The sequence below is a fragment of the Ailuropoda melanoleuca genome, chromosome 7, assembly GCF_002007445.2.
Source record: "Ailuropoda melanoleuca isolate Jingjing chromosome 7, ASM200744v2, whole genome shotgun sequence".
NCBI classification, from domain to species: Eukaryota; Metazoa; Chordata; class Mammalia; order Carnivora; family Ursidae; genus Ailuropoda; species Ailuropoda melanoleuca.
Window position 1 is genome coordinate 140,596,367 of NC_048224.1, and position 18,649 is coordinate 140,615,015.

Here is an 18,649-nt window from a genome sequence, read left to right on the forward strand (position 1 = left end):
GGGTTGGGGTGATGCTGGCGAGCGTGGCCAGGGGAGAGGCTGGATTGGCTTGGCTCTGAAGGCCTGGCCCACTGTGCCAGGGGCTTGCAGCCTGGTCTGCTTGAAAGGCCCCCGGCCGGTCCCTGGAGCAGCGCATGTAGGGTTGTGCCCTCCAACGTCGGTGGGGGAGGCTGGGGCGGAGCGGACAGGAAGGAGGGGATTGGAATTGTCCAGCAGGTCAGTATGACCACGTGACAGGCGTGAAGGGGGGTGTGGGGCAGGTGCAAGGCAGCTGCCGCTGCAGCGAGAGTGCCCTCCCCACCAGCGTGAGTGTGTGCGACCCTGTGAACCCCCTGAGGCCCAGGTGGGTGGGAATGAGTCTGTGACGTGATATCCCAACCGTGGATAAACCTGCACGCTCTGTGAAGGCTTCCGCCCGGAGCCTGATCCGGCTGAGGACAGTGCTCTCCGGCCGTGGGCTCCAGCGCCACTCGAGCCCCTCGGGCTCTTTCTGCCCACAACCTGGTCCTCGACTAGCAGCCTCCCCTCACCTGGGAGCTCGTTAGCCCAAACCAAACCTGCATTTTAACGAGCTCCCCAGGGGTTCCCCTCCCCCTGACATTTTCCAGGTTCTTAGCCCTTGGGGGCGTCTGAGGCCCCAGCTGCCCAGGACCTGTTTACACACGTGAACAGCCATGCACACACAGCTCTCCAAGGAGCACAGACTGACGGGACAGACAGACTGGGACAGGCGAGGTGCCCCTGGGCCAGGATGTGCAGACCCTGCCCCTCCCGAGGGCTGGGGGACAACTGCGCTGGGCACGGGGCCCCCACAGGGAGGGTGCTGACGGGCGGCGGGGATGGAGCTGGGGCCGCGGAGCCTCGCCGCGGGGGCTGGGCAGTTCCTGGCAGGCACATCTAGGAGTCCCCAGCACGAGCGCTGTCCCGAGCTGAGCCGTGGATCTAGCACCAAGGCCCTGGGGGGCAGGCCAGTGGGCGGGCGACCCAAAAATGGAGCCCTGCCGCCTTCCTTTGTGTGCTCAGGACTGGCATTCCGGGAGGCAGGCCGCCACCTCCTGACGCCGCTCGCTGAGGGAGGCGACAGCATGGCCTTAAGCCTCATCTCCCTGCTGTCGCAGGACATCTCCAGGCCGTGGCTCCCCCTGAGGACCAGCACAGGTGCGTGTGGGCTGTGCGTTGGCCCTGGCGGGGGTGGGGGACGGTGCATGGGGGGCGGGCTGGGGCCTTCTGCAGCCGCCGGGTGTGTCGCCCACGCAGGGGCTGCAGAGACGGAGGCCGGTCGGCCCTGACAGTGGGGTCCGGGCTGGGGTGGTGCCAGCAGGAGCGGGAGCAGGAGCAGTGCTCCTGGGGTGGGGGCGTGTCAGGCGCTGCTGCGGGGTTGGGGCCCTGGCCACCTTTCCCCTGCCCTGCGGGGCACCTGCCCTGGAATCAAGGTGCTCACCCTGGAAGCTGGAAGGAGCTCCTTTGTTCGAGCTTTCCGGGATATGCACTTGGTGCGCTTGCCAGGAGCCCCAGGGCCTGGGGGGCCGGCAGCGTTGCGGTCCCTGGCAGACTCAGGCCAGCGCTGTCCCCATGGCTGCGGGTGCACACGCACCCCAACAGAGGGCTGTCCAGCAGCAGGATCAGGCCTGGAGGCCCCAGCCTGTGGCAGTGCCAGCCTCCCAGTCTCTGTAGGACCTGTTCCCGCCCCGGGCGGAGGGTGGGCGCTCCTGAGGCCAGCCAGGGTGCCCAGGAACAAAGACCCCAGGCCAGAGGAGAGGGCACAGCCTGCGTCTCCTTGTTCCCATTCCGAGGAAGGAAGGGAGCTCATTTTGAAGTGGTTTCTAGGGGCGCCCGGGTGGCACAGCGGTTAAGCGTCTCCCTTCGGCTCAAATCGTGATCCCGGCGTTATCGGATTGAGCCCCACGTCAGGCTCCTCTGCTATGAGCCTGCTTCTTCCTCTCCCACTCCTTCTGCCTGTGTTCCCTCTCTCGCTGGCTGTCTCTCTCTCTGTCAAATAAATAAATAAAATCTTCAAAAAAAAAAAAAATGAAGTGGTTTCTAGCAGGTGCTTCTGCCAAAGGTTGACAAAGTAGCTCGTCAACTATTTCTGTCAACTTGAATGAATCAGCCAAACCTTAGCAGACGTCTGAAATTTCCAGTGTGATGCGAAGGCCCCGGTGTGTGGTGAATGAGCCGACGGCTGGGTGCCACGGGGAAGGGTCGGAGGCTAGCGCCGCACGTGTGGCGAGCCGTGCTGGACCGGGGGCCTGGGGCCAGCACGTCGGGGGGCTGGGGAGGCTCTGGGGCAGACGGTGTGTCGCGCGCATCTCGGCTGCGGGTGTGCTGCGCTCTCAGGCGCCTGCCGCGAGCCCGGCCGCCCCACACGTGCATTCTGTTCCGGGAGGTTCTTCACTTCAGTCACCAGTCATTGCAGATGTCGGCTTGTTTTCCTGAGTGGGGACTAGTTCCGCTTCTTGTAACGTGCGCCCCTCCAGCAGATGTTATCCTCATGGTACACGGGTTGTCGGAGGAAGGGTTGGAGGGCCCCCCGTCTCCACAAACTGTTTGCTGTTTCCCAAAAACAAGGGTGTTTGTTTGCCTGAGGAGGAAGCTCCTCTTGGTGTGCGTGGCGTGGGTCTTTCTCATGCCGGTGCGGTGGAACACGTCGGAGGGCGCGCCTGGAGCCCTAGGTCGCCACATGCTAGCTTTGATTGGCACCTGCTGTTTACCGGCAAGGATGCCCACGTCGCCCTTCCCGTCTGTGCTGGCAGAGGCCAGTACCTGCCCTGAGTCAACAGGAGACCAAGGGGAGGCCACGGGCGTGTCCCGTGTCCCAGGGTGACTCACACTGCAGAGCCTGATGGCGGGTTTGAGCCGCGATCCCATCGCAGGCTTAGGTGCCTCCTGGCTTGTCCTCATGACATCAGTGAGGTCAACGGCAGTGCGTGACCCCTCCCCACCAAAGCCTAACCCGCCAGCTCCCTCTTCGTCTCGCCTGCCTCACGCCCGCCAGCCCCCCCCCCCGTCTGTCCCTGCTTCCCGCGCTGAGCTGTGTGCATGCTCCGCCGGGCGGTGGCTCCTGGTGGGCCAGCGTCCGTGGAGCACCTGTACTCCTGCCCTGCTGGCCGCCTGGAGAGAGGCAGCAGCCTGTGTCACAGGCCGCCACGGTGAGGCCCAGGGTGGACGAGACGTGCAAGGTCTCGGTGACGAGTAGTGCAACGTCTGTGTGCTTGAAGGTGTGTAGAGTTTGTGGTGCTCAGAGGGTGGGAATAAAGTGCACATCTACAGCTCAGGGAAGAACCTCGGGGAGCCTGTGGGAGTCCTGGAAGGGGCTTGCTGTTGGCGTCGTGACGGGCCGCGCCACGCCTGGCCTTCTCGCATGTGTGTCTGTGAGCCGCCTTCTGAGGGCAGATCCAGACGAAGGACGACGCAGCGATTTTCCTGATCTGTGATTTTTTAATGTTGACAGATAAGAAGGCTCTGTCAGAACCGTTTCCTTCATCTCCAACAGCACGGCTGGCGTGGGTGTGGCTGGGGCGCCCCGGGGCCGGTGTGGGTGTGCCTGGGGCGCCCCGGGGCCGGTGTGCGGCGCGTAGGCCGGAGCTGCTACGTGAGAGCCAGCGAGACGCTGAGGCCCGTAACGTGGACCTGCGGGACTCCGGAGGGGGGGCCTGGCGCCCGGGAGGCTCAGCCCAAAGCCAGAGCGTGTGGCCGGCATGCTGTCACCCACGCTGTTCTGGGGCTGGCGGTATTTGTTTTTGCGGCGATCTCAGTGTCTTGGTTTCCGAGGCGCAGGAAAGGTTGGACTGACTGTGGGTATGCGCGTGCGGCTGGTTGTGGGACACACTTGGGATGGGGCTGGTTCTTTCGCTTTCTCTCCCTCCCGTCCTCCCCAGCCCGGGAAACTCGCTGAGATGCTCGGGCATCAGTCTGTTCACCTTCCAGTCTGGTCCACACAGCAGCCCCCTCCCAAGGGCTAACCCAGTGCTGTTCCAGGAGCTCGCTGGGCTCAGCGTTCCTGGGGCCACGGGCACTGGCTCTGGTGCGGGATGGGCCCAGCGGCTCTGTCTGTGATGTCACAGCCCCAGCCAGAGATTGGGGCCCCGTCCAGGCTGCCCTGTTCCTGAGAGCATAGAAAGTTTGCCAGCGGGGCATCACCAAGAATGAAAGGTCCACAGATACCTTGTGCCGAAGACCGAGTTCAGATCCTCACCTTTGGTGCAGGGAGGGCTGCAGTCAGCGAGCTCTGGGTGGTGCTGGCTTGCCGTCCACATCACCTGGGCCACCTGTCCGCCTGCGTCGGGCTGACGTGACCAGTGCCTGGCTGGTCTCGTGAGCTTCCCTTGCCCCTTCCTCCTGTTCTGGGCACTGAAAACCCACTATGTAGCCTCAGATGATAAACTTAGACCGCAGTGTGGCCACGAGGCCTCCTCGCTGGGCCTGCCACGTCCGCCGCACCTCCCGTGCCACTTCTCGGGGAGCTCAGCTTGGCGCCGCTGTCCCTGCTTTGTGGTCGTGGGCTCCCAGGTGCACCGAGCACTGGGGGCTTCACTGTGGCACTCGTGGCTCGGTGTGGTCTGACGGTGTCACAAGCAAACAGTACTCTCAGTTTTATGGCTACACCCTCTTCCCTGATATTTGTGCCTTAAAACCTGTCTGCTGTTAGGCGTGCCTCCGCCGGGTTTCTGAGCCGCGGCCACAGTGTGTGTCTGAGGGGCCCCTGTCACCCCTTTCAAGCCTCCTTGTGCTGATGCTCTTTTGGGGGCGGGGGACAGGGGTCGCAGCTTCCCAAGCCCTTGGACCAGCCTCACCCTGGTCGTGCGGCGTCCGGGCCAGCCATGAGCCTGAGCACCTGCTCTTGCCCACAGGGGAGGACAGCCTCCGGCCTGATCCCCAGCCCCGTGGGCATGGACTTTGGAAACCCTCTGGGTCCCATCCCTGGTTCCCAAAGCCACGCAGGTGCATGCCTGGCCGCAGAGCCAAGGAGGTGACTGGGTGCTCCGTTGAATGAAACAGAATTGTGACTCAGAATTCACAGAAATTCCAAAAGTTCAAAGGGAGCTCCTGGCTGAGCTCCGTCCTCGACCTGACCGCTGTGAGCGCCGTGGCCCGTGGCTGCAGGGAGGTCCTGGGGGAAGTGGGGGCCAGCCCCGTCAGCACTCTGGGAAGGACTGGTGAGTGATGGCGGCCTCGGGGGGGCCACCCCAGTGTGGGCGTGAAGGATGCCTTCACTTGTGGCGGGAGGCCCCTTCTCAGTTCCAGGGGCTCCAGGTCCCGTGGCCGCAGCTGCAGTCAGTATGTGCCCCGAGCCCAGAGGTGGGGCTGGCCACCGGAGCCCTGCGTGGGACTCCAGCTCCACGACACGCATGGCAGCCTGGAACGGAGTGCCGTGGCATCCCTCTCCCGGCTCCCAGCCCAACACCCTCTCATCTACCATGTGGCTGACACCCGGGCTGTGGCCAGGGCAGGGTCCCAGCTGGGCTCGCAGACCTCCACCTGCTCAGGCTCCGTGTCTGGGCCCGTTGGTGGGCTCACCTTTGTGGCCTTAAAACCAGAGCCCGTCCGCTCAGGAAGTAGCTGCCGGCGGAAGGCTGTGTTGGGACGACCCTGCGGGGAAGAGTTCCATAAATGGGGCGATTTGGCAGAAGGGGTCAGGCCACGCACAGCCCCGCAGCAACCCCAGAGCCATGGGAAGCTGCCCTGTGCGGCCAGCCCCCCTCCCTGACCCTGCCCTATCCTGGCAGCTGGAGAGGCGCCCACCAACATGGACCCCCAGCCAGCAGGGGGTGGGCTTCCCTTGGGGTGCGGTTGGGTGGCCTGCAGGCCAGGTGCTGACCGGGAGGCCTGGAGTCTGCTGCTGCGGTCCCCGACCTCCACCTCAGTCCCGGGAGGGTGGAGGGGGCCCACCGAGGTGCTTCCAGCCTCGCTGCCATTTTTGCCTGTGAGAATGCGCCCGTTTCTAGCCGCTCGGGCTGGAGCTGGGGCTGGGGTTGGGGGACTTGCCTTCATGGGAAGGAGGATCGAAACCGCTGAAGAGGGACAGGAGCGAAGGTCCAGGGACCCCCAGGGGCAGGGAGGAGTGCCGTGCCCCCTGGGTGGCCACGCTTGCCCTGAGTGCAGCCTCCGTTCTGTCCCTGCGTGTTACAGCTGTGTCACGAGTGTGACACGTGTCACACTCCCTTAATCCGGACCCACTGCAGGCGCCGCTCCTCTTACTTCAAGTGCTGGAACCGGGAGAAGGCGGGGTTGAAACTGCAGCCGGGGGCCGCGTGGGGCCAGGTGAGGCCACGTGGGGCCTCCCGAGCATGGGGCCCCCCCCTGCCCAGGATCGGACACGATGACCCACGTGCACTGAGGGTATGAGAGGTTTCTCACCCACACAGGGACTTCCTGGGCCAGCAGGGCAGGCCCAAGGAACCCTCCGGAATGGCCCGGAATGGCCCAAGGTGGCATGAACGCAGGGAGGGCGTGTGCTCTGGGCTCTGCTGTGCTTGGGGCCTGGGAGCCCCACTGGAGCCGAGAGAGGGCTTTGCATGAGCTTGCCCAGATCGGGACAGAGGTGGGTCTGACAGTAGCACCCGAAAACGGAATCCAGGGTGTGACGGGGACTTGGGAGAGCAGGGGCCGGTGTGCAACCCAATGCAGGGCCACGCCGTGCGGGGCGTGGGGCGTGTGCCAGCGTGTGTACCCATGGGGCACGTGGGTCTTTGTCTTCTCAGGGTGGGACCGGAGCCCATGTCAGGAACCATCTCCTCTAATAGGGGTTCCAGTTTTCGGATCTGGTTCTGAAACAAGGTCTTGAGGAAACGTTGACTTAAGGGGGGGAGATGTTTTCACGTCTGTTCTGATGCGTTCGCGTTGCCCTCGCGGTCCCGTGTGCTGTTCCCTCCGCACATGCCTGTCCTGTACCTGCGTGCGTGTGCGTGTGCAAGGCTGCACTTCTGGGGGGACTTTGGCATCCCCCGGTGCCTGCCGCAGAGCCCCCCGTGGGCAGCGGTGACAACTGCCATCTGAGTCCTCTGCCGTGTGGAAGCGAACACCGTCTCCGGTGGTTGTGTTGCTCTCGGTAACGGCGGCCAAGGAGAAAACACCGTGGTCAGAACTGGGGGCTCGATGCGGCCCACCCCCTCGGTGGCTCAGAAAGCCAGGTGCCGGCCAGGGCACAGTGCAGGCTGTGTGTCCCTGAGCATTCGTGACAGCTGGACACCTGTCCACACGCAAGGCACCACACACAGCGCCCTGTGAGCAGGATGCCACAGAAACTAAGGAGGCGGAGGAATGGCCAGAAACCAGGGATCCCTGAGCAGGAAAGGCGAGCCAGCACACGGACTGCGGCCCCCTGGCTCCAGCCCCTCATCAGAGCGACTCCCAGAAGGCCGCCCGGACGCACCAGCAGCCCTTCACTCCGGGGTCCCTGGGGGCCTGGGCAGGTTCAGGTTCAAAGGCGCTTAGCGGCTGCTCCCTGAGCAGGGCCTCCAGGGCCGCAGCGAGTCCGCGGGCTCAGCAGCCCGACCCCAGCCACCCCGCGGTCTCCTCCACGTGCAGCCCGGAGAGCGTTTACAGCCTCGAGTCAGAATGCTATTCACTCTAACGAAGGAAAATGCGTGCAGAGCTATGGGGTGATTTTAAATGCCTGTGGGAACGGCTGAATGTCATTTCTTCGACCTCTGACACGAGGGTCACCGTGGCCCAAGCTCACCAAGAGGTCTGACTCCTCCTGCTTCGGCTCCTTCGAGCCCTTCACCACAGCTCACTGGCCAGGCGCCCCAAGGAGCATCTCCACTTACCAACCCGTCCCTGAAAGTCGCCCGCGTGACAAGCCTCTGATGGGCAGTACCTTGTCCCTCCCTCTGAGCTGCTGCTCCTGGAATCTCCACGGTCCCCGCTGTGCGGCCTCAGGCAAGTCACTGGACGTCTCTGTGCCTTAGTCTGCTCATCCAACAGACGGAATAGGATACTCCCGCTTGCTGGGGTTGTGACCGATGCACGGACACGCGGAGTCCTCGGTGACAGTGACTGCCGCCGTCTCTACCGCGGGAGGCGTTCTGTGGGCACCGACTGCAGAGTCCCGTGGCTGCTCTGCCAGCCTGTGAGGTTAGCAGGTTCTTACACTTCTCCGGTGTTTCCGCTACGCCAACTGCTCGTAGAGCAGACGTTCAAGAAACGCTTGCTTTCTTGCCTGATTGAAGGCCTGGGCGGGTTTGGGAGAGGTGGTTGCTTCTCTGCGCTGTTGGCCCAGCAGCGGCTCGTGTAGAACTTCCCTGAAAGCCGTGTCTTCGTTTTAGCGAGGACGAGCGGGGCGATTCCCCGAGTGTTACTGGCCGAGCTGCTGGCCCTCCCCTGCGGCCACCCAGAGCCCGGGGTCCACTCGGTCTGGAGGGAACCCTGCTGTCCCCGACTGCGGAGCAAGTGCAGAGACGGCCTTCTGGGGCTCCGACCCCAGCGACCCCACAGCAGGCGTTGGGCCGTTAGAAACACGTCATGCTGCGGGAGGCGCGTCTGAGTGCTGCTTACACTCAGGGGCCAGCATTGGCCTTGGCTCGTGCCGTCTCTGCGTGCTGGCTGCAGCTGCCCAGAGCCTGCGTCAAAGAGGGTCCTGAGGGTCATTGGGGCCTGGTTGTCTGTCCGTGGCAAAGACAGGTGTGTGGCGTCTAGGCCGGGCGTCTGCCATGTCCCGGCTTCACGCAGCCCCCGGGGCAGGGGTCACGCAGCTAACTTCCTGCGCGACGCGTTCCCAGAGCTACTCTCTACGAAGCTGTGTCTCTCTCGGAGCCCATGGAGTGTGTGCTATGAGTTTCCGCAAGCCCAGGTGTAAGGTGTGGGTGCTCTGCGTGTGGTCCCTGGCCTGGTGCGGGTGTGGACAGTGCATCCCGCGGCCCACCTGGCTGACACCCTACGTAAGACGGGTGTGGAAGAACGGGCAAACGCTTGCTTGGTGGCAGGTGGAAAAACACCCTCCCGGCGTCCTGAGTGCGCCACCAACAGCGCACCCTCTGACCTGCTGCTCGTCCTACTGGACACGGGCCTGACCTCAGCGCAGCGTCCCTTGCTGGGGCAGCTTGTGCTGGGCTGTATCCACTCAGTGGCTGTGGCCAGAGGGGGGCGGGCGGGATAGAAAATGCAGGGCACCCGTTCCGTGCGCACCTTGCCAAGGCGTCCAGGTGGTTCCCACGTAGGCCTGAGCTGCAGACCTGCCAGGCGAGGCCGCGCGAACTTCGGAGATGCAGCGTGGGGCTCTGAGGAGTGGCGTGGGCTCGGGGCTGCACGTCATCTTCTGCACCCAGTGGCCACTCTGGTCCCGAAGGGCTCCCAGGTGGTGGTGGACCTGTCTGGAGCTGAGCCGGGTCCCAGGGCCGCTAAACTGAGAGCCAAGGGGTGGTTCCCACCAAAGAGGTGAGAGGGCCGTGTGTCCCCTGCCATGTGCTGGGCCCCCAGCCCCACCCCTGTGGGCGCCGAAGGGAAGCGCTGCCCTCTCTGCGACCAGACCCTTGTTAACCTCCCTCAGACGTGACTCTGGGATGGGCTCCTTGCCTGGGGGTCTCCCTTCGAGACAGGAATGCTGGACACGGGGCTTCTCTGTACGGTATTGTGCTCACACAGAGCCGTTCTGTGAAGACGCGGGACCTCGCCTGACCCTCTTACAGAGCCAGTGGGCGGGGCGACCCCCTTCCTGTCCAGACTTCTGACACTGGAGTGCCGGGGGAGGCTTGCCGTTCCCCTGCGGGCTCCTCCATTTCCTGCTAGCCGGCTGTCGCGGTGTCCTCTGCCCCGTCCTCGAGCTGCAGCTGCCCGTGGAAGAGCTGCCCACTGCGCCTGTAGCCCCGGAGCCGGGGGCAGAAGCCAGCCGGGGACGGGGACAAGCACCACACGCTGTGACCGTAGATGGAGTGACCTCTAGATGGAGTCCTTGCACGCACCGCCTCTGTGCCATTTCCAGCCCGGCTGTGCACAGAGGAACTCTATCGTCCACACCTGAAACAGGGCCTTGGACCTAAGGCCCCCCATGAGAATGCGTTCTGCCCCAGAAACCTCCCGAATGTGGGCTCCAAAGCGAGACCGCAGGCTGCCACGCCCCCGCAGTCAGCAGGCCACGGGCTCTGGAACTCCCGGACCACCCTGTGTGCAGGTCAGAAAGAACTTTGCCGAACTAGCTGGATTCCAAATGCTGCCGCAGGAACTCACCATGTCATGCGCCTCTTGGTTTCTCTGTTCGACGCAAGTTCTTTTTTTTTTTTTTTTTTAAAGATTTTATTTATTTTTTTGACACAGAGAGAGACAGCCAGCGAGAGAGGGAACACAAGCAGGGGGAGTGGGAGAGGAAGAAGCAGGCTCCCAGTGGAGGAGGGAGCCTGATGTGGGGCTTGATCCCAAGACCCTGGGATCAGGCCCTGAGCCGAAGGCAGACGCTTAATGACTGCACCACCCAGGCGCCCCTCGACGCAAGTTCTTTGAGCTCCTATCCCAGCAAGTGCTGGGCCGGGCCCTGGGCTTGAGTAGTAGGCCCCAAGACTCTCCAGAGGGAGTTCACGGGGCTGGGAGGCCCAGCTCAGGCCAGGAGCTGGAGAAAGGCCTCCCTGAAGACGTGTCCTCTTGGCCAGGAGTGGCAGACACGGGAGATGCATTACAGGACGCAGCTCGTGCAAAGGCCCTGAGGCCTGAGGGACCTTGGTCCACCCATTGGAGGGGCTCTGGGAACAAGACAGTGGCCAGCACCCACAGAGGAGGGTAGTTGATGAGGCCCAAAGATGTCTCTCCAAGGAACCAAATTCATGCTGACTGCGATCCGGCCAGTGGGCTGTCCCTCTGTCACAGACTACAGGAATGGTCGGTAACTGCAGGCCTGTCTCTGGCACGTGGGAAAGCCCTGTGCCATCGGTGAGCTGGGCACAGAGCACAGAGTGCCCGTGCTGTGCGGTATTGAGCTCAGGGCTCTGCGAGTTTGGGGAGGAGGCGCTGCCCAGAAGACTGCGGTGCGGGCTCGGTCCGTGGACTACCGTGCAGTGTCCACCGTCAGAGGCCTGGACGCCCGTAGTCATCTTTCCTCCTGGGCTGGTGGAGTCTGGCGGGGGTCTTGAGGTGCCGGTGGTGGTGAGGTCTGAGGAACTGCCCACACCACGGTCTACGCCCATCACCGATGCTGGGTCCCCTCTAAGGGACTTGCCTGCCCGGTGTCTGCTGCCTTCCCCCACTGCGGGCACGTCTCCAGACTTCCGGAGGCCTTGCCTCCCATGGTCCATGCTCCAGGTCCTGCGTCTCCGGGCTTACGGAGGCCGAGTGCAAGGAGCAGTGGCACAGGTGTGGTATCGACCGCACGCTCACTCCTTCCTGCCTTGAGGAGGAAAATCTGAATGTCCCCCCGCCCCCGCCCCGTCCAGGCTGCGCGCTGTGAACGAGTGTGTACGGACAGTGCAAATCACCTCGTCTGGAATCTGGAAACACCTTCCAAGTTCTCTCGGAGCGGTTGTTCCCAGCCCTGTTCTCCTCCCACAAAGGAGAGCCGCTGCTGAGACGCCGCGCTGCCCGCGGGGCAGCTCCCTGTTGGGGAGGCCGTGCAGGTCCCGACGCTCAGGGTGCGATGAGCACCAGCGCCGTCACTTCCAGGCCCAGCCACCGCCACCGCTGCGCTGTGGGGCCGAGCGGGCTCAGAGGCGCCGGGCACCCCCGTCAAGCGCAGGCAGGGTTGGAGGGCAAGGCCGGCGGGGTGGGCGGGGCTCCACGAGGGACCCGCCTGTGTGTGCAGATGTGTCACCGTTTACATGGGCTCGTTTGCAAGACCGGAAGAGTGGGCTTCGAGGCTGGTCCGTGCAGGGAGCGTTTTGCCGCCTCCGTGGGGATTTTCAGGGTAGAAGGGCTCCCTGGCCCGGATCTCCAGGCAGTTCCCGGCCTGGGTCTTAAACTGGGTGTGGCAGGACCCGCGAGTCATCAGCACGGGTCCTGAGTCTCTTTGGAGAAATGGTGTTAATGTCCCAGAATGTAAATTCTGCCGTTCAGCTGGGGTCTGGCTATGAATCACGCGATCGCTAGCGAGACGTTGACTCAGAAACGCAGAGGCCGGCAGACACCAGAGCAAGGCCGGCACCCCAGCTTCATGTGCTCCGCGGTGACAGGCGATAGCCCCACCCCAGGCCCCTGATCTAGGACCTGCAGCCCGCAGGCTAAGCCACCTTTCCCACCAGCATCTAGCTCAGCGCTGGGCACCCCTCCACGTCTGCGTCGGGCCGGCAGCAGGCCCCGTGCGCGGGACAGAGCTCTGTTTCTGTGCGTGTGCGGACGGTGTAGGCCTGCTGTGGCGGCCAGGGCTCCTCGCTGAGCCGCAGGTGTCTGCCGGGCTGCAGTGGCCCCGGGGGCGCCCAGGCCACCTCCAGAGCCGGGCGGAGGCGGTGCTACTCACTGCCAGCCCTCACGTCCCTGCGCCCTTCTGCCCGCACGTCCGTCTGTCCCTCCTCCCTCCCGCCCGCCTCCTCTTTGTGCCTCTGACACACACCACATCTTCAATATTGATGAACTGCCCGGCACACAGCTTTCTCTGCGCTGAGAAACAAAGGTTTCTGTGCACTGGAAACAGAAATCCTTTTTCCGAGCATGTGACCGCGGGTTGCCTCAGGTGTCCGCCGACGTGCGCGGCTGCGTGAGGCGGTTTCCACCGAATGACAGTGCTGTCTGTCTGCTTTCCCTGCAGATGAAATCATGCACCGGGACATCACCCCGCTCTGCGCCGCGGACATCCAGGACCAGCTGAAGAAGCGCTTTGCTTATCTGTCTGGTGAGCGCCGGGTGGGGGAGGGGGGCGTGGTCCGCGCCAGGCTGTGGGCGCCCTTGGTTTCCTGTGACTGTGGCCCCGAGCGCTGGGAGCCGGGAACAAAGCACATGACATGGCCTGCTTTGGGTTTCACCGAGGGCCAGGAGAACTGCGCGGTGCCCGGGGGAGGGCGGCTCAGGGCCACAGGAAGAGCCGGCGCGAGGTCTCTCGGGGTCCTGAGAGGGACATAGCCCGAGCGCTCCTGCCTGTAGACTCCAGAACGTTCCCGTGACAGGTGACGTAGGAATAGGGCACAGCTGACATTCTTGCAGCGTCCAGGGGCTGGGGGCCTCCCTGGCCGAGGACGCCCAGCTTCTGTGGAGAAGGCCTGGAGTGCAGCCGATGTGTGTGGGTGGCCTACTTGCCCCCCGCAGCCTATCCTGTGATCCCCCTGGATCCCCAGACCCTGTGCAGCTCTGCCCTTCCCTCAGGTCCAGGTTTTGCCTCCACCCTGTGGGACGACCTGCTGTCCTGGCTGGCTGGCCGTGGTGCACGACCCCAGCCGCTGGACAGTGCTGGCGCATCGTGGGGCGAAGGGTGTGATTGCACCTGTGCGGCCGCCCTCATGGCCGCGTGGGGGGCCCCCGTCTGGACAAGACAACCTGCCACAGGTTCCTTGTGCCATCAGTCAGGCCCTCCCCTTCTCAGGCGCGTGGCACTACACGCAGACAGCCCTCTCCCCTCCTGAGCCCCCAGACCAGTCCCGTGTCCCCAGGGCTGCCCTGGCCCTTCCCCAGCTCACCTGCCGTCCCCTGAGCTGGGAGCCGCTCCTCTGGCTGGGTCCCACCGTGTGGCCCTGGAGCTCAGGGGCCCCGTGGGAACTGGAGGTTGTCAGCAGGACGGGGGTTTCTGGGGGGACTCATCAACAGTAACATGGCGTTGCTTCATGTGGTGCCTCGGTCACTGCGAGGGGCGCTGCCCCAAGGGCGGAGGAGAGAGGGGTGTCCTTTAGAGAAGTGAGAACCCCTCGACAGCGTGGGGGTCTTGGTGCCCAGTGGTAAGACACTTGGTCAGGAGGCTGTGGGCCGTCTGCCAGCTCCCCCCATCTCCCCAACCTGTTCTCGCCCCTTCGGGACCCCAAAGGCTCATGGTTGTAGCGCGCCAGTGACCCAGACTCATGACCTCGACCTTCCTCCGGGTCATAATCCCACCACCACCTCTTGGCATTATCTGGGGAGGAGGCAGAGCCCCAGGCCAGCCCCGACGACCCTCCGGACACAGCTTTGCTCTGGTATTCAAACGCCAGCCAGCAGCTGGGGAGGGACTGTGCGGACGTGACGAAGCTTCCCCCTCGGCAGCTGTGAGATTGTCCTCCGTGGGCCTGACCTAGCCGGCTGGGCCTCATGAGAGCCGGGCTCCTCCCACACGAGGAGTCTGAGTCCAGGGATTTGGCTGAGTGACACTGACAGGGGACCGTCCCTCTTCATGCCGCACCCGGCACCTTCCTTGGTGAATGTCGGCACTGGTCCGGGGTGCGCCTGACCCCGTCCCCCCCGCCCAGCGCCTGCCTGGTGTGCCCTGCGTCCATCAGGAGGAGCTCCCCCTCCCCCGGATCTCCCAGAGTCAGGTTTTCAGCATCATTCCATCAATGTCCGTCACACTTGCTGCTTTTGGACATCATCATAATTCGGCAGGATAGCACAGGACACGCCTAAGAAACGCCAGGAGTGCCCAGTGGCCTGAGCTGTGGCGGGGGGCTGCCCGTGTGCGCTTCCATGAGATCCAGGATGTGGGGAGCTGCCTGGGGTGGCCAGCGTCCTAGAGGGAGCTCCGACCAGGGAGGGTGGATGCTGCCGTGTCTTGCAGCCCAGCCTGGAGACTTACACAGCATCACTTACGCGGCATCCGACAGGCCAGGAGGGGTGGCCAGGGCAGGAGACATGGGCGGATCCCTCGGGGGGGCCGTCTCCCACTGCCCCGGACACTGGCGAGCAGGCAGACCCGGATCCCGGGCCCTGGCAACCGCTGCGTGCTGTCAGCCCCTCTCCGGAGCGTTGTGAGACGGTTGAGAGCACATGAGCCCCAGACCAAACAGCCTCCTCTTCCAGCACCCCTTCCCAGGCCCCGCGCCACACACCAACGCCGCCAAGGTCCTCTGCTCGCCGCGCCCGCCCGGTGCCCTCCCCTCTCACGCTGCCAAAGGGACGGCCCCCTTCGGACCTGAGCCGTCTGAAGCGGTGTGTCGTGGACCCACGCAGAGCCTTAGGAAGTCCGCTCGGGCAGGAGACCGGGTGTTGTGCGGGGTTGAGAGCAGCTCCCAGCACAGAGAACCGTTCTTCTCAGCGCTGGCGAGCAAGCAGTACGCCGTGGAAGGGAGTGGCACAATTGTGTGAAAGGAGGCATAGGGAACATTCTGGAGGAAACGCGCTGCATGTTCTGGCGGCTGCCCCGTCGTGGCAGAATAATGGGGGATTGTTGGAATGCATGTCCTCTTGTCCACACCAGGGGGTTCCTTGAAAAGCACACACTTCTTTCCTAATAAGCGAGCACAGCCTTGACAAAACGCCGTCCATTCTCCGCGGATGCTGGCGCTCGGGGAAGGCGCCCGTGCTAAGTGCCACCTCACTCTCTCCCCAGGTGGGCGCGGGCAGGACGGCAGCCCCGTCATCACCTTCCCGGACTACCCGGCGTTTGGTGACGTCCCCGACAAGGAGTTCCAGAATGTCATGACCTACCTCACCAGCATTCCCAGGTGCGTGTCGCTGAGCCCCAGGGCTCTGTCAGGGAAGGAGGTGGTGCTGAGGGGCTCACGGCCCACGCGGAACCCGAGGGGTCCAGAGCAGGTGTCCCGCCCCTCCCCTTGGGAGAGGTCGGCTCCAGCCCCACTGCTTGGAGTCCGACGGAGCCCGGGGACCTCCCCTCGCTCCATTGGACAGACAGGGCCGCCGTGAGTGGCAGGGGCTTTTGTTCCACAGGAAGGAGGCCACAGCGCCGAGGTGGCTCTGAGAGCCTCTGGGGCTTGGCCTGACCTCACGCCCTCACGGGGGGAGAACTGACCCGAGAGACGACTCCCCCAGCTGTGGTCCTGCTTTATTATGAGCAGAGCAGAGCCCATCTTCCGGAAAGGCAGGGAAACTTCCTCACGCCGCACGGGGGCATCCTACACATCCACGAGCCGAGGGGCGCCCACCACAGCGCCTGGGGCCAGCCTGGGGCGCCCACTCCACCCCGAGAAGTGAGGATGTGGACCTCACACTCTGATGAACGAACACCATGGGTCTGTACCGCCTCACAGGTTACCTCCCTCCTTCGGTGACATTGGGGCGAGGAGGCGGTCAGCTGCAGTGTAGGACCGAGGACGCGAGGACGCCGTCCTCATTCCTCAGTGTCCGTAACGACAGGTTTCTGAATTTGTGAAATTTAGAGCTCTGTGAATTAATCCAATCCAGAAAACAGACCAAAACAGCAAGTTCAATTGGCTGGTTCCTATCAAATGAAAACTGCCAACCAGTGACAACCCATCACCTCTCAGTGCTGGGGGGACCTAGATTCTTCTAGCAACTGGGGGGTGAGGAGCCCTCCTCGGGGACGTGGGTGCTGAGTGGTCATCTGGCAAGAGAAAGGTGGGGTCACGGCCTGGGTTGCGTGGGGTCTGCCGTACTTTCTATCCGAGCACCGGGCTCTGGGCTGCTGAGCTTGGAAGCAGGGACCACGGGTGGCCTAGGAGCCCAGCGGTCTCCTTGGGGCCCCTGGGCTGGCTGTGCGCCCTCAAGGGGCTTCCTGGTGGGGCCGCAATACCTTAGAGTGTCTCCCTTCGTTGTCTTTGGGCCTCGGGATCAGAGACAGGACGTTGTCTCAGGCCCACCCTCCCCCCAAGGCCACCAGGCGGGAGTGTAAGCTCACCGGGAGGAGCTGGTGGGAAGGTGCGGGCTCCCCGTGGAGAGCCACCAAGGAGGGTCCTTGGGGAAGGGATGCTGGGACGCCAGGGTTTGAAGACATGGCAGGGACCCAGGATGGTAACTCCGGCCCCCTGTGTGCACGGCAGCAGGCATCTGGGGCAGGCATGTTGGGACTTGCCCGCGAGACAGGGCAGACCCTTGAGTGTGAAATGACTTGTAGTGGTTTTAAGGAAGAACACGTTCAAGGGATTTAAAGAGAAAACGGCAGACGGCTGGGGTTGGCAGCTGACCGTGGACACCCGTGCGGTCCCTGGTCTTCTGGGTGGGATTCGTCCTGAGTCAGAGAGGCAGTGGCCAGCCCAGGACTCAGGGCGCACAGCAGGCAGTGGCGGCCTGGCTGCAGTGACGGCTCAGGGCAGGATAGGGGTCGCAGGGCACTTTGTTTCCAGTCACTCTTAGATGTTTTGAAAGTCAAAGAGTCATGTTATATCTGGAGGCCAATGATCCAGGTCGGATGTAAAGGCGAGCCCTCCCCCCAGGCCACAAGCGGGCGTGATGCTGGGGAGGGGACATCTGGACCGCTAGCACCCTCTCGGGCCTTCCAGGCTTGCACATCTCCTTGCCCAGGGGTCCCCCCCTCACTGGTCTTGGCAGACCGTCTGGCCTCAGGGCCTTTGCACTTGCTGCCCCTTGGTGGGCCACTTCAGGCGGCTCCTTTTCATGCTTCAGGCCCCCTCCTCAGGGAGATCCTCCATCACACCTACCGAGAGAAAGAAACAGGCCCCTCCATCCTCAGGGCCCCTGCCCACCCGGCTTCCCAGATCTCACCTGAAATGGTAGTGATGACAGCGTGGTTTTGGTCCACGTCTGCCCTTGGACAGGGGACGGCAGGCACGTGGTAAAGGTGTGCTGGACTAGCGAACTGCGTTTGCAGATGAATGAAGTTTCTCACAGGGCAAGCTGCCCGACTCAGAGGCTCCCCTGAGCTCCCCACTTTGATTAGGAGAGCAGCCTCTGTCTCTTCTTTTATCCCCAGCAGAATGAGCCGTTTTCGGAAGCCTGGTCTCCAAGAACACGTGCAGGGCTCACGTGCGAGGGCAGAGGGAAGGAAGTGCCGTTGGCTCTGTGGCTCTGTGGTGCTGTCCAGCTGGCCGAGAGGCTGCCTTGCGTATTTGAGGCCTGGAGCCCCGGGCTCCGTTTCCAGAGACAAGGCTGCGCGGTGGGCATTGGTCCGCCTGTGGTTCACTCACGTTTCCCTTCTTTCCGGAGGAGAGTGATAGCGCGAGTGCCTGAGAGGCGGATCTGGGCCCGCCCGACCCCACATGCCTGTGATCTGAGAAGACAGCTGATGGCCCCCAAGGGCACGAGGGGCCCAGAGAAGGAGAGGAATCGGGTGCTGGGTGCCATCCGGGCACCAGGCGGGCACGCGCGGCCTCTCACCTCCTCCAGCGGGTTGTCAGTCCCGACCCCGATGGTTGCCGTTGCCGGGTGCCGGGTGCCGCTGAGGAGGCCGGCTCTGAAAGAGGGAACTGTTTGGGCAGAGCTCTAAGGAAAAGGAAAGTGCGAGCTTCCTCCAGAGCCTGGACCAGCTGCATTCCGGCACAGCCCGGTGCTCACCAAAACCGTGGGGGAGAAACCGCGCCCGCAGGGAAAGCCGGGGCCCTGTGCCCACGTCTCCAGGGCGAGGGCCAGCCGGTGCTGGCGGGAGACGGTGACACACAAGTGGGGCCATTGCTCAGCCCTGTGCAGCTCCCCCGTGCAGCTAGCTCTCCGTCCTGACCCACCGGTCGGGAGGTGGGCGGGGCCCCTTCCAGCACGCAGGGAGGAGCCCCTCGCATGGGCCGGTGCGCACTGTGGCTGCGTGGCCGACGGAGCCGCCAGCTGCAAGGACAGGATGACGGCCTGGCGTGGGCTTTCCCATGGCGGTGCCAGCCGAACGCAGAGCTCGCGCACAGACTGCTTCTCTGAGACGCTAACTCACGGTGTTTAAACCCAGCTTTAGTTTCATCTTCGAAAACGCGGTACCAGG

At 63.8% G+C, this 18,649-nt stretch overlaps 1 protein-coding gene across 12 annotated transcripts in view; it reads left to right on the forward strand.

Annotated features, from left to right (window-relative positions):
• Nucleotides 1–18,649, forward strand: part of MCF2L (MCF.2 cell line derived transforming sequence like) — a 142,797-nt gene that overhangs the window by 74,393 nt on the left and 49,755 nt on the right. For 9 of the 12 annotated variants that reach the window (XR_004626835.1, XM_034665490.1, XM_034665493.1 and 6 more), the window contains 2 exons: nucleotides 12,662–12,745; nucleotides 15,359–15,473. Coding sequence is in view for 9 of the 12 variants with exons in the window: in XM_034665490.1 (XP_034521381.1) it covers nucleotides 12,662–12,745; nucleotides 15,359–15,473 (199 nt within the window). In the remaining 3 variants the exon portion in view is untranslated. Of the gene's footprint in view, nucleotides 1–823; nucleotides 1,159–12,661; nucleotides 12,746–15,355; nucleotides 15,474–18,649 lie in introns of those variants that run through there. The other 3 variants (XM_034665500.1, XM_034665501.1, XM_034665492.1) reach the window with 2 other exon arrangements.